A 15,355-nucleotide genomic window follows, 5' to 3' on the forward strand; every position below is an offset into this window, starting at 1 on the left:
CACTCAAATCTCATACTCGGTCCTGGGCAGCACCACTTGGGATTACATCCGGGATGACTCCCTGCTGGTTTGTTCCATGACCAACTGTTCTAGGGCACATTCATTTCGGGCATCGAGAAATTTAGGACACAATCCTACGTGGATTGCCAGCAGCCTCCGAACTCAGAGGCTGCCCAGGGTGGGAGGACAGCAGAAGCAATCTTCGCCTCTGTGCTCCAGTCACTCCATCAGTCAGCGAGTCCTGAACAACTTTCATATATATATATGAATGAAGTTTGTTAGGGAGGAAAAATCTATATTGCAGCAACAGGAAACAAAAAACTTCCTGGTTGGTCCAGTGCATTCTGCTCCCATTATGCAGTTTCTTAAATGGGGGGGCTGTATGCGCCCCCCCACACACACACACAAGCCCCTGTGTGGTTGCAAGCTGGAGTGGGTGGGGTTTTCCTGTGGCTACTTGGTAGGGATGGAAATGCACTCTGAATATGCACAGACATGCACAAATATGTGCTTTACAGCCCGAGTGGGGAATGGGCAGAAGCCCAAGGGATGGAGATTCAAGCAGCTTCCATCAAGAATGTTTTTAAAAGATGTCCCTGACAGAAGAAATAAGGGCAGATACCCCAAACAATCAAGACAGTCCCCGGCAAATGAGCATAGGAGATGGCTGATTCGCCTGGCTAACGTACAGCCCTGGCCTTGCCGGGCCAACGGTCACATACCTCGATCAGGCCAGCTTTGGCCTCTTCCTGTCCTTTAGGAGGAAGCAATAAATCGGGATCCTTGGGGCCTTGGCTTCCACTGCCTGCAAAGGGCAGAAGGGAGATTTTAGAAGGGGGCGGGAATGGTCAATCCCATCATCCCACAAATAGCCAGAGACAAAGGAGGGGGGCGCAGAAGGGTGGGGAAGGACAGTTGTAGAAAGTAGGAAAACTGGAAAGCATCCACTACAAACTCACAACGAAGAATGAACACATCTCAGGATGCTGGAAAAGTACGTGTTTTAGTCAAAGACAAAGCCAAGAGCATACATTAAATTAGATACTGTAGACATGTCTCCTGAGTTTACAGTTTTATAAAATGTCTAACAAGGTGCAATCCTATGCATGTTTAGACAGAAGAAAGGCCTACATCTCCCACCATGCCTCCAGCCAGCCATGCTGGGAGTGGTGGGCCTTTTTTTCCTGTCTGAACATGCATAGGCCTGCGCCCTTAATGTATTCTTTTTATAGTCCCTGAAGAAGGCCCCGGAATAAAACTGGGCCAAAACACGTTGGGTTTGTCTTAGAATAAAACACGTATTTTCCCAGCATCCTCAGAGGTGTGCTCTCTTTGTTGTGGAGGAGGAAGGACCGCAGAGAAAAGACTGCCATAACTCCCATTTTTCCTCTACTAAGCTAATCTGAAAATATTTATCTCACCTCCCTTTAAAGCCATCCAAATTGGGGGCCATCACTACCGCTTGTGGAAGTGAATTCCATAGTTTAACTCTGCACTGTGTGAAGAAGCCCTTCCTTTGAGCTCTCCTGAATCTCCCACCAATCAGCTTCATGGAATGACCCCTTTGGGTCCTAGAATTACGAGAGGGAGAAAAATGTCTCCCTATCCACTTTCTCCACATCATGCACAATTTTGCATGCTTCTTGTCATGTCTCCCCTTACTTGCCCCCCCCCCTTTTTTTAACTAAAAGGCCCCAAACTTCGTATTGTTTCCTCATACGGGAGTTGCTCCAGCCTCCTTGTTGGTTGCCTTTCTTTTTTCCAGATCTTTTTTTCCAGATCTTCAATATCCTTTTTGAGGTTCACAGACCTTACTCCCTTTCTCTATCCCTACAGAACCCTACAGGTTTTTTTTAAAGTCTTCAATTATCTTCATTACAAAACCCACCAATAGACATAATTCAGCAGGAGGAACAGCAAAGCATGGCAAGATTAATAAGCAATTATCAGTTTCCCTCCTCATTTTTGTTTGTTAAAACTGGATTAAAACAGCGGGGGTCTTGTTGGCTGGCGATGATGGGATCTGTAGTCCAAGATACTTGGTGGGCGAGCGTGTTGGGGAAGGCAGATGTATACTAACTGCAGTCTTAATACTAACTGAAGCCTTACCTATCAAACTGATATCCCCGTGACTGCCCTGCTTGGCTTCTTTGTGGATCTGTTTTGGATCAACATCTGAGGGAGCTCCCTCTGGATCCAGGGAACCATTGGCCATCTCCTGCAATGGCTCCTGAAAAGAAGAACCACCACCTGTTCAGGACAAACCTAGGAGCGCAAAATGCAAACACAGGAGGCCCCTGCCCACTGAGTTCCATCATCCTCCCCAACTGTGTAAAGCCTAACTACGTCATCGTGCACCCACTCCTTATTCCCCTCCCCATCTGCTCCCCTCGCCTTGAAATTTAATTTTAACGTCTCTGGGGGCCAGCACCTCTTTTTTAAAACTTAGGAAGCTTCACAGACAGTACACACATTGTGGTATCAAATAAATTAAATTAACTGAGTCACTACATAACAACAGAGATAAAAGCATTATTGGTAGCAACACCAAAGGATTGTAACTTCTTCCAGAGAAGTTTAAACTATGCTGTTAAGCTCAGGAACAGAGGCCAGTGGGATAAGCTGGCAACTCTAATTTAAAAAAAGAGGAGAACTGATAACACAAAGCACAGGCTGAAATTGGTTGGAGCTGCAAATGTTTAAACCAGATGTAGGGAACCTGGTGCCCTCCAGATGTTTTGGACTACAACTCCCATAAGCTCCAGTCAACATAGGCAATGGTCAGGGATTATGGGAGTTGTAGTCTGGGTTGCCTAAGCCTGCTTTAAACATTCGCAGCTGCAACCAATTTCAGCCCCTGCTTTGTGTTATCAATTGTCCACATTTTAAAATTAGCGTTGCCAAATTTTCCCACTGGGCTCTATTCCTGTGTGTAACAGCATTCTGATCTGCTAACATTAGCGGGTGATCACTGTTTCTCCCAGTGCTGTACAGCAAAGAGTTTAATCTGCCAGTTCCTGCATATCAAGTAGCTGTTCAAAGCACAGGAGCAGGCTACACTGATCTTTCTGGTTCACTGACAACTCTGAACAAAGGTGTACGTTTGTTCTTTATGGCAACACTCACCTACAAGAAACAATCAGTAAACACCAAACAGGCAGAAAGATGGCAGCAACCACACCCATTTTCTATGTCTAAGTCCCATTGAAAATACAGAGAATTAAATATCAAAACCTCACCTCCCACTTCCTTGTCTCGGCCACTTGCTGGCTCATCAGGAAGTCCTCTACCAGGGCCACAGCCTGGGAGCAGGTGTCCGGCCCTCCTGCTCGGATCCAGCTCTGCAGTTCCAGTGGCAGGCTGGCCAGGAACTGCTCCAGGATCAGCAGCTCCAGGATCTGCTCCTTGGTACGTCTCTCTGGCTTCAGCCACTGCCGGCAAAGCTCCTGGAGCTGGCTGTGAATCTTTCGCGGGTCCCCAACCCCCTGGCAGCAGAAGTGCCTGAAGTGCTGGCGCTGCGCCTCCATTCTCAGGGCTTCCCCGCGCAAGATGGCGGCCTTCACTTTCCCATAGTCCTCCCTGTCTGTAGCTTCTAGGGTGCTAAAAGCCTGCTTGGCTTCTCCGCTAAGTGCTGGCCGGAGCTGGGCCGCCCACTCTTCCCTTGGCCACTGGCAGGCTTTGGCCACTTGCTCGAAAGAGGCCAGAAAGGCCTTCGCATCGTCCCATGGAGCAGCCTCCGATAACTCCGGGTTCTCCCATACCACACAAGGAGACTGCAGAGTCTTCAGGAACTCCTGCCACTGGGTTTCCCAGCGCTGTTGCATCCCTTTGCATGGTTCCCGTTTGATCTCTTGCAACGCTCTCCATCCTGGCTGCTCCCTCATGCATTCTGAAAGAGCCATGCTGGAGGGTTTCCTCATGCCTTTCGGCCCTTCTTCTGGTTCTGGACTTGCAACTTTGGGCTCCATTTCCACCCTTGGCTGTGAAACCCCAAATCCAAAATTGGAAAGCCCGTAAAGAAGAACCCCCTGTCAAACTTCCATTCTCATTAGAAACACAAGAAGTTTTCTGCCTTCTTGGCTGGCGTAATCGCTGCACCTTCTCAGTGTTGATAGGAGTGGCTTCCTAACAAAAAAGTGGAAGTAGTCAAAGGCCTTCAGACATTGAGGGTGACATCCCTGATTTGCAAGGGGGCCTCTCCCTGAGCAAACAAAAACACACACAATGGAATGGGTGAATTAGACACACACAGCTTTTACTATCCCCCACCCCCATAGTCCAAACCCAGTCACAGAACTCCCAGTCTCTCTTCACAGGCAGACATCAGGATCACACACTCACACCCTGGGGTGGGAGAAGAATAGCATGTGAATTTCCCAAATGGCTCCCATCTTCTAGAACAAATCTCTTAGCTAAGAGATTTCCTAGTCTTTGTGGGCAGTTTACCTGCCATTCCCCTAACAAAGTGAGTACCTGCCAGGGCCATTAAGAACACCTCCAGCAGTCCTTTCTGGTTCCATTAACTCTCTCCTCTCCAAATCCCAGTCTTACACCAGCATTACTAGCCACCAAGTCATATTCCAAGGTGCTGTTGTTGATATTCAAAGCCCTGAACAACTGGAGACCAGGATACCTAAAAAACCTTTTCTCCCCATATACACCAAATCGACCCCTGAGGTCTTCTGAAGAGGTCCTCAAGTAACAGCACATAAGCAGGACTTCGTGGTCATGGCACCCAACCTCTGGAACACTGTCCCATGTGTAGTCTGAGAGGCAAAAACTGTGGCAAACTTTAGAAGCCTCTTTAAGACACACCTGTTTATTCAGGCCTTCCCTGTCATGTAATTGCACAGCTCGGTTTTATTGTGTCTGTAATGTCTTTAACGTATTTATTATTTTATGTTGGCTTTGATATTGTATTTTATGTATTTCTTATGTCAACCACTTAGAGATCTTATGATATCAAGCGGTATGTAAGCAGTGGCTTTCTCGGAAATGCTACCTGCTCCACACGCAGGGCCAGGTAGACAGGTGAAACTGAGGAGTCTCAATGCATGGATGAGACGGTGGTTCCAGGAGGAGGGGTCAGATTTGTTAGGCACTGGGGAACATCTTGGGACAAGCCAGGCCTGTCCAAGAGGGACGGGCACCACTTGAACCCAAACAGAACCAGATTGCTGGCGCTAAACATAGAAAGGGTGGCAGAGCAGCTTTTAAAATGAACCTGGGGGGAAGCCGACAGGAGCTGGGAAGCATCCGGTTCAGGTTAAATCATCCGCAGGGGAGAAAAAATTAAAATTCCGATTGCCCAGATAGAGATGGGGAGGAAACAGGCCATTAGCATATGATGAACCATGATAGCCAGTTAAAGAGGCCTAAGTGCCATAGCAGAAGAGCCACATGCCAGAGAAATCTAGGGAGGGACACCAGTTTCTATGCAAATGCTAGAAGTCTCCCAAAATGGGAGAGTTGGAGTGCCTGGTTTTGTCAAGGGCTCTTTGGAGGGCTCTCAGTCGAATCTAGTAGCCAAGTCCAGACACAGACAAAGGGATTCTTTTCAAAGCTTTATTCTTCTTTTATAACTTAACAGCTCTACAGGTAGCAACTAGATCTCAGCAGCAGCATCCCTATGCCCTAAGTTAGAACAGTTGGTCCCCGTTGGAAAACCAATTACTGGCAGACCCCTGAATATAAGGACTAGGGAGAATCCCTCCCCTTTTCCCTTGGATCCTCTGGGCGCAACCATTCTTTGAGCGCCAACCGGGCGCTACGCCTCCTTTCCGCGCTCTCCATTTGGCGCCGCTCTCTGCGTCTGCGCCGTGCATCCAACCAGTCTGCCATCGGTGCTGGGTCACTCCCTGGACTGCTTTCTAATCTAGGAATGCTGGTGGGAGGAAACTCTGTCAGCTGCGGGCCCTGGGAAAAAGGGGCGCGCTCCTCTCCCCGGAGGGACTGCTCTTCCTCCAAATCAGAACTACTCTGGGATTCTATGGGCTCAGTGTCCACCCTGACAGGTTTTAAAGGAGAAGCTAGATACAGTGGGCATTATGGGAACCTGGTGGAATGAGGAGAACCAGTGGGATATGGTCATCTCTGGACATAAACTCTAAAGGAAGGACAGGGAAGGGTGTACTGGAGGGGGTGTTACTCTGTACGAAGAGGGTATAGTGTCGAGCAGACTAGAAAACCTAACTGGGGCAGACTCTTCCACAGAAGCACTGTGGGTGACAATACTGGGCTCCAAAACTAATTTAGGGCTAGGAACATGCTATTGTCCCCCAGACCAGAATGCTCAGGGTGATCTTGAGATGGAAAACAAAAGCAGGGAGGCTTCCAAACAAGGAAATGTTGTAATAATGGGCGACTTCAATTGACTTTCCCCACATTGACTAGAAAAATGCACGTTCCAGTCACAACAGAAGTTAAATTTCTCAATGCCCTAAATAACTGTGCCCTAGAACCGTTGGTCATGGAACCGACTAGAGGGGAGGCGACCCTGGACTCAATCCTACGCAGTGTTGCCCAGGACCTAGTATGAGATGTGGGTGTTGTTGAACCGGTTGGAAACAGCATCCACAGTACTATCAGATTTAATATTTAATATTTAAGTGGAAAATTGCCCAGGAAGTCCAATACAGTCACATTTGACTTCAAAAGAAGAAACTTCTCTAAAATGAGGGAACTGGTAAAAAGAAGGTCGAAAGGGAGAGTCAAGAGAGTTAAATCCCTTCAAAATGCTTGGAGGTTATTCAAAACAACAATAATAGGAGCTCAGTAAAAATGTATTCCACAGATTAGGAAAGGTAGCACCAAGTCCAAGATGTCACTGGCATGGTTGAGGCATGGTTAATGAGCAGTGCCAAGGATGCTATTAGAGCAAAGAGGGCTTCCTTCAAAAAATGGAAGCCTTGCCCAAGTGAGGAAAACAAAACGGAGCACAAGCTTCCACAAAGGAGATGCAAGCAGACAATAAGAGATGCAAAAAAGCGTTTTGAGGAACAACATCAAGGCCAACAATGAAGAATTGTTTAAATATATTAGAAGCAGGAAACCAGTTAGAGAGGTATTTGGACTGCTGGATGACAATGGAGTTAATTTTATTTTTTATTTTATTATTAAATTTATTAATCGCCCATCTGGCTGGTCACCCAGTTAAAGGAGTACTAACGGATAAGGAGATGGCAGAGAAGCTGAATGAATTCTTTTCATCTGTCTTCACTGCAGAAGATGTAAGGCAGATATATGTGCCTGAACTGATGTTTTCAGGAAGGGAGTTTGAGAAACTGAGGCAAATAGTGGTGACAAAAGATGACGTTCTCAACCTTATTGACAAATTGAACGTTAATAAATCACCACACCCAGTTGGTAAAACTGCCAAGATCATACTCTTATACAAATCTATATTGCGACCATGTTTAGAATACTGTGTACAGTTCTGGTCACTGCACCTAAAAAAGGATATAGTAGAGTTGGAAAAAGTAAAGAAAAGGGCAACTAAAATGACCAAGGGCAACTCCCTTGAGCAACTCCCCTGTGAGAGAAGGTTACAACTTCTGGGACTGTTTAGCTTAGAAAAAAGGAGGGTAAGGGGAAACATGATAGAAGTGTACAAAATTATGCATGGTGTGGAGAAAGTGGATAGGGAGGCATTTTTCTTCCTCTCTCATAATACTAGAACCTGGGGTCATCCCATGAAACTGATTGGTGGGAGATTCAGAACAGATAAAAGTAGTTCTTCACAGAGCACATAGTTAAGCTATGGAATTCGCTACCACAAGACGCAGTGATGGCCACCAATTTGGCTGGCTTTAAAATGAACCTAGACAAATTCCTGGAGGAGAAGGCTATGAATGGCTAGTAGTCTTATGGCTATATGCTACCTCCAGTGTCAGAGGCGGTGTGCCTATGTACATCAGTTGCTGGGGAACATGGGCGGGAAGGTGCTGTTGCACTCATGTCCTGCTTGTGGGTTTCCTATAGGCAGCTGGTTGGGCACTTTGTGAACAGAATGCTGGACTAGATGGACCTGCGGTCTGATCCAGCATGGCTCTTATGTTCTTAGTTTAATTAATTGATTGACTGATTAATTTGTTTCTGGCAGAGGTGAGATGCAAACGTAGTTTAGTCTCTCTGCTACTACATCACACTAGTGCAGTTCTCACTTTGGCTAGGAAAAATTCAATATTAAGAACTCCTTATAGGACTGCCAATTGACCAGAAAAACAGCCTGTCATCCTTCTGCGCTCTGAGTTTGATTTACAGACATCAGCAGCTAAAGCTCTTGCCTAGCATAGATATAAGCATGTTACTATCTGGAGATGTGCTGCTGGAAATGCACAGGAACAGCAGCCAGTGAAAACACTGGCCATCCTAATCGGCAAAGGGATTGAAACCCCTCCAGCAAGTACCATAATGCCATTAAATAAATCTGTATGAACAGTTCTGATTGCCTCATCGAAAGAAAAAAACTTTATCACAAAGCTTTTTTAAAAAGCCAGAATTTACAGGGGCAGGTTTGAGCACCTCAACTACGAGGAGTATTAGGGCCGGGACAATCACACTGGTGCCCTCTAGATAGTATGGATTACAATTCCCATACTCCCCAATCAATGGCCATGTTGGCTAGGGCTGGGGTTTATAAGAGTTGTAGTCCAAAATATCTGGAAGGCACCATATTATAAAAGCCCCCTAATACAGAGGCAGCAGTATAGTACCCTGCAGATGTTTTGGACTGCAACTCCTATAAGCCCCAGCCAGCATTGCCAATGATCAGGGATCATGGGAATTATAGTCCATAACATTTGCAGGGTATCAAATTGCCTATCCTTGCATGAGAAACTCTTAGAAAAAGAGATATCAGCAGACAAGTGGGGACATGATAGAGATTTCCCTTCATCTCTCAGAATGCTAGAACATGGGGGTCATGCAATTAAATTGATCAGCAATAGATTCAGGATAGATAGAATGCCTATCAATAAACATATAACTCACTGCCACAACCTGTGGCAATAGCCACTAGCGCAGATGGGCTTTAAAACGGGACTAAATGAAATTCAGGGGTGGGGGGTCAGAGAGTTTTAGCTGTTATGGCTATTGATCATAACAGCTAAAATTAGCTTCCATGTCCAGAGACAGTGACCTTGTTTAAAAAATCACCACAGGCTATGGGCGCCATGTTGGCGATCTAAGCATCCACTGCGGTGCTTCCTGTTACATGCAAACCCAGCGTGGGTGCGTTTTTGGGATGGCTCACAAGCCACCCAGAGCCCATGGGCTGTTTTAGGGCTGCGGGTGGCTTGTCAAGCATTCCACCAACCCACCCTCTCTGGATTCACATGTGAGGAGAAGCTGTGGCACTCCCCTGAATATTCAAAATGGCCACCGCCGCTGCAACGAGAAGCCCCGTGGGGAAATTCACCCACGATGGCTTCTTGTTACATGTGAACCAGGCCAGTATATACATCTGAGGACAAACAGGGGAAGGGACTGTTTTTTTTATTCGTTACAATGATATCCCACCTTTTCCTCCAAGGAGCCCAAGGCAGCATACATTATCCTCCTCCTCTCCATATTATCCTCGCAACAACCCTGCGAGGTAGGTTAGGCTGAGAGTCAGTGACCGGCCCAAAGTCACCCAGTGAGCTTCATGGCAGAGTGGGGACTAGCGCCCGTGTCTCCCGAGTCCCAGTCCAACACTCTAGCCACTACACCACACTGTCTCTCCATGACTCCGTGGTTGCCTCTATGAACTGGCTAGTCGCTGTTAAGAATGAAATGTTGAACTGTAGGAGTGGGCAATCTGCAGCCCTCCAGATATTTTTGGCCTATAACTCCCATCATCCCTCACCAGTGGCTATGCCAGCTTGGAATGATGTGAGTTATAGGCCAAAACATCGGGAAGGCCAGAAGTTGCCCAACTCTGATATAAGGCCTTTGGTGTGACACAGTAGGGCATGGTGTGTTTTTTTAATGTTACTATGGTTGCTCACTGGCCAGAGGAAATTGGGATCCTGGCCTGCTACCTGTGCCTTTAACACCCACTTGAGCTGCAGAACTCAAGAGGTGAAGCTTTTCTGAACAAGAACCTAAGCATGAAGAACATTAGAGCAGCCCCGCCAGATCAGACTAAAGGCCTGCCTAGTCCAACATCCTGTTTCTCACTGTGGCCAACCAGATGCCTTTTGGGAAACCCACAAGGAGGACAGGAGAGCAACAGACCGCTCCTGCTGTCGTAAGTGGTATTTTATTTACTTTAAATTATTTTTAGACCACCTTTAAAGGCAAAACCCTCTCAAGGCAGCGTACAGGATAAAAAACTATAGAAAAGTATGCAAATAGGCAATAAATATACCATAAAATACTACAAAATACTACAAAAACAAATCACAACAATGCAAGCGGCAGCCCACAGATTATGGGAAGGCCAGTAAAAGCTGGGTCTTCAGGGCCTTCTTGCAGACTTGCAAAGAAGGGGCCTAAGGAACCCTTGATGGAAGCTGATTCCAGAGGTGAGTGGCCACCACTGAAAAGGCCTTCTCCCTTGTATTCACCAGCCTAATCACCATTGGGAGTGGGCAAGTGTGAATGGTCTCTGCTGATGAGGCCCAGGCTGCCTCTGATCCTGAGGTAGTATATAGCCATCATGACTAATAGCCACTGATCACCCTCATTGCTGCCAATCAAGCTGCAGCTGAGAGGTTAGAGATCTGTGGTAGACCACCTACTCTGCACACAGAAGGCATTTCTGGTTTTAAAAAAGATCCAGTAGCAGGTGACAGGTTAAAGACTTCTCTTGGCCTGAAAATCTGGAGAGCCACTGCCAGTCAAGAGGAGGACCAATACTGGCTAGGGACACACTGGCCGGGTTTGCATGATCGAGGAAGGAAAATAAGCCACCGCAACCTTACAACAAGCCATGGGTCCTGGGATGGTTTATAACCTACCCCCACCGCCCACCTTTGCTGGGTTTGGACAACACGACAAACTGCGCCCGATGAAGGTAATTATGATAATTATGCAACACATGACCAGTACACGCAGGGCGGGAAAATAAGCTGCGGTGGCTTATTTTCCTTCCCCAGTTGTGTGAATCATGTATTAAAACATGTTTAAACCACCCTTCATCCTTGTGGATACCAGGGCAGTTTACAAGGATGCAATTAAGATCACACACAATACAAGAGAAACAATAAAATCACCTCAGCATCAGAAAAACAGAGAAGGCAGTAAGTACAACGGGACACAGACAAAAAATACTCCCCTATTAAAATGCCTGGGTTTGAGCTGGCGTCAAAACTAGTGCAGTGTTGGTGCCAGTTGCACCTCCATGAGTCAGGGTGCCACCACCGAGAAGGCTCTCTCTCTCTCTCTCGTCACAAAAGGTACCCAGGGGACAATGGAAAAATGATGATCTTACATCTTGAGCAGGCTGGTATAAGGAGAAACACTCCTGCAGATATTTGGGTCCCAAGCCATTTAGAGCTGTTACCAGTAAGCACCAGCACCTTGAATGGGTCTCGGGAACCAACAGACAGACAGCAGTTTGTTCAGAATCAGTCTTAATATGATTCCGCCTGGCTGTCCCAATCGCAATTCTGGACACCTCATTCTGCCCTAGCGGCAGCTTCCAGACCATCTTTAAGGGCAGCCCAACACATTAGAGTAGTCCAGTAGGGAGCTTAGCAGAATATGAACCTGAAGTGGTTGTAGCTGGTGAACCTGGTATAGCTGATTTACCAAAGCTGGTAAAAGGCACATCTAGCCACCAAGGCTGAGTGAGCCCCAAGCGACAATGCTGAATCAAGGAGTATCCTCCAAGCTATGCCCCTGCTCTTTCACAAGGGGGCGGGGTGCATCTAGGACAGGATGCACACCTAATTACAAGACACGAGAACCACCTCGGCGCAGGGCCTCCATCTTGTTGGAATTCAACCTCAGGTTATTAGCCCTCATCCGCCCCATTACTAACTCCAGACACCTGTTTCAGCAGCAGAAACGTTTGGGTCAGTACTGCTCTAACCGACCTCATAGGGCTGCTCTGAAGGTGAGAGCATCCTCAGGAGCCCCTTGGACGAAGGGCAGGAATCAGGAGCCAAGCGTAACGAACGTATGAAAGAAATACCGGGGTGGGGTGGCATGAGGCGGTGGAGCAGGACAAAATGGACCGTTCTCACAATGCAAGTTCCCCAGAGAGAGATCAAGGGCTAGAGTGACATCACTCTACATCAAGGGTGGGCAACTTTTGGGGAGCTGCACTGCCCCCAACAGTACCCAATGGGGGCCACATCCCACCAGTGAATTTTCCACTCAATGCAGCAGCGATTTTGCAGTGAAACGGGGCCCGCAGGGTGCATGTGCCTTGTTTACAAGCCAGAATGCGCTTCTGGATGCGGCCCACAGGCTACCCACCCGGCTCAACATTTATAAGAAATCAGAGCCAATGGCAGCTTTCAACTTATAAACAGAAGTTCAAGCATGACACGTCTTTTCCCTCTTTTTGTGAGAAAAAGAGGCGGGAGAAACACTTATTTCATTTTCAAACCAAACTTCCAGGTACCAGTTTAAAACTGAGGTGTTTTATCATTGCAGCTTATTAATTTCACAGATCCTAGAGGGGTAGCCATGTCAATCTCTTACAATAATCACACAAAAAAAGGAAATCGCAGCACTGTAAAAACAAATTACAGTGCAATCCTATCCAAGTTTACTCAGAAGCAAGTTCCATTGTGGTTAATGGAGCTTACTTGTGAATGGGGACAGCAATCCTATGGTCGCTAAACAGTGTCTAGACGGCCATAGGATTTTTCGGCTTCCGGGAACTGAGGCTGGAGCCAGAAACCGCTCGCCCTGCCCCCTCCCCCGCCTCCACGTAGGCAGTGTGGTTCTTCCCCATCTCCATGCTTGTAACTGCAGCACGGAGCGGGTGACAAGGGGGTGTTACCAGGGGCGGGGAGGAGACTGCGGAAGCGTTGTTAGACACTTCCTATGTGCCATTCGGCCTCCCCCCCCTCCACCGTCCCCAGCTAGAAGCCAAAATTGGGCATCTAGCCACAAATGCAGGGCAGCCAGAGCACAAAGGACAGGATCCCCTCTGTGCTCTGCCTGCCCTGCATTGAATAGTTGGCGGCCTCCAAGTTCAGAGGCGGCCGACTATCCAGACAGGATTGTGCCCTAAGTGTCTTTAGGACTGCAGCCGAAACTTGGAAGATGTGTGATTCTTTTTGAGTGCGTTTAGTTTGTCAGTAAACCGCCCCTATCCCAGCACAGGGTTCGGGGCCAGCATCAAGAGTAGGCACCATCGGGCACTTGTGGAGGGCCCACATCCCAGCAGAGGCCCACTGACTAGCGCCCTTGGAGTTGCTCCTCCTCTTCACCACCGCAACCTGCTTGTTCACCCACCTCTTGCTCTGACCCAGACAGCCATGGTGGTGAGGAAGAAGAACAGTAGGTGCCATGGCCTCCTTGCTCACTAGCTCTCTGCCCTTCAAGAAAGCAAGTGGTAGCAATGATGAGAAAGCGGATGAGGAGCAGTAGCAGCTGGTGACAATGGTGGTGAGAAGGTAGACTCAGGGAGGGAGGGGGCTCATTGTGGGTGTCTTGCTCCACAAAACCCTCAGGATAGATAACAATGTATCACACTTAACAAAGCAGCAGATTATTCTTATAACACATTGTAATTTTTTTTAAAAATCACCATTAAATACAGCAACCAAAACAAGAAGCAGTTGATGTAACTCAGATTTGATAGCATCTGCGCCCCCGCCCGCCCCCAAGAGGATGATAGGAGCAAAGGGTCACGCACTATCATAGCCAAATTTGTGGAGATTTTTAAAATACAAAAATTAAAGATTACCCTGCAAATGCCTCCTGGGCAAGAAGGGAAGAAATGAATTGTCCATTATTACAAAATCCAGACTAGTGTAATACTTAGGCCAACCAAAAAATTAGAAAGAATGTGCAAGCTTTTGAAATCTCCAGATCTTGAAAGCTTGCACATCTGTTGTGATTTTTTGGTTGAGCTAATAAATGGAATACATTAATACGGATTTTGGAAGTTTTCTTATGGCCATCATGGCTACCTTTGTTGCTGTTTTTTGTGTCCATGATTATCATTATCACCGCACACTGAAAACTAGGGTGAAGGAGGAGCAAGAGAGAATAGCTTAAAACAAACATTGGCAATCCTTTGTTCCTGCCACCCCACCCCCTAATTTTACCCTCACAGCAACCCTACGAGGCGGTTTTCCAGAGGGCTAACCGTGCTACTCTGTTGCAGCCAAAACAATGAAAGCAGAGTCTCATGGTACCTTAAAGCAGGGTATGCCCCTTGTCACCCACCAGATGTTTTGACCTACAACTCCTATAATCCTTCGCTGCTGGCGACTGCTGATGAGAGTTGTAGGCCCAAACATTTGGAGGGCGACAAGTGACCCACGCCTGCCCTCAAGGCTAACAGACCAGATGTCTTGGCCTACAACTCCCGTGATCCTTCGCCGTTGGTTATGCTGATGGAAGTTGCAGGCCAAAACATCTGGAAGGCCACAAGTTCCCCGCCCCCACCTTAGCATGGCAATAGCTTTCGTGGACTGGCGCCCACGATTCTGTCCGAGAGACTGCAACTGCTAGCCCGTTAGGGGTTGCCAAGTTTTGAACCGGCCCTTGCAGCTCTGCTTTTTAACCGTGACCTGATCTGCCGCGACCAGGAGGCGATCGCGTTTAGCTCCACGGCCTGATCTGGGCATGATCAACCCCTCTCTCCAAAAGGAGCAGGCCAGGTTGGTTTCCTGCGCCCCTTTCCGAGCGGGTAAGCAGCTTATCCGCCGTGCCTTTAAGAGAAGCTGCCTTTGCAAGTAAAAAACAACCCGTAAGCATGATTTATTTATTTTCGTTCTCAGCAGTACTTGCACACCGCTGAATGTAATAATATCTCTAAGCAGTTCAGTAGCAGCTAATATTTGGAAGCCGCTGCCAAAAGCACGGGGACAGCAGGCAAAATCAGCCCATGCACACAAGTAAGCCGTCTGGTGGGTTGACCCCAGCTCTCCCCCCGCTGAAGTCCCCCCGGCTCACTTTGCTCCCCGGGCAGGGCTTCCTTGAGGCTCGGCTGGCGGTAATAACAAGCATATTTAAGGAGAGGGGAAAGGCCCCCAAAGCCGTTCAACTCACTTTTTCAGGCCAGGCAGCGTGGCTCAAGTCCGGCGGGCCGAGGAGGGGGCCGCGCCCTGGGCGCCCCGCCCTGCTGGCTGGCGGGGGACAGCGGGAGGCCGGGCCCGGCTCCCACCCGCCCCCGGCCTGTTCTCTCGCCGCCTGCGCTGCTCCGTCGCGGCTACAATGGCGGAGCGGCGGAAGGCCGACG

The 15,355-nt window shown here is 47.9% G+C and overlaps 1 protein-coding gene across 10 annotated transcripts in view; it reads right to left on the minus strand.

Annotated features, from left to right (window-relative positions):
* LOC146355965 (uncharacterized) overlaps positions 1-15,329 on the minus strand; it is a 66,972-nt gene extending 51,643 nt beyond the window's left edge. For 8 of the 10 annotated variants that reach the window (XM_084831356.1, XM_084831355.1, XM_084831352.1 and 5 more), the window contains exons 1-4: positions 15,166-15,329; positions 3,240-4,201; positions 2,110-2,230; positions 723-805 (exon numbers count right to left, since the gene is read on the minus strand). In XM_084831356.1, the coding sequence (XP_084687482.1) occupies positions 723-805; positions 2,110-2,230; positions 3,240-3,968 (933 nt within the window). In that variant the 5' untranslated portion in view covers positions 3,969-4,201; positions 15,166-15,329. The remainder of the gene's footprint in view (positions 1-722; positions 806-2,109; positions 2,231-3,239; positions 4,202-15,165) is intronic. The other 2 variants (XM_084831353.1, XM_084831351.1) reach the window with 1 other exon arrangement.
* Positions 15,330-15,355: the final 26 nt, after the last annotated feature.

This window comes from Heloderma suspectum, chromosome 2 (assembly GCF_057233095.1).
Source record: "Heloderma suspectum isolate Gila_16-S chromosome 2, 16-S_ref, whole genome shotgun sequence".
NCBI lineage: Eukaryota > Metazoa > Chordata > Lepidosauria > Squamata > Helodermatidae > Heloderma > Heloderma suspectum.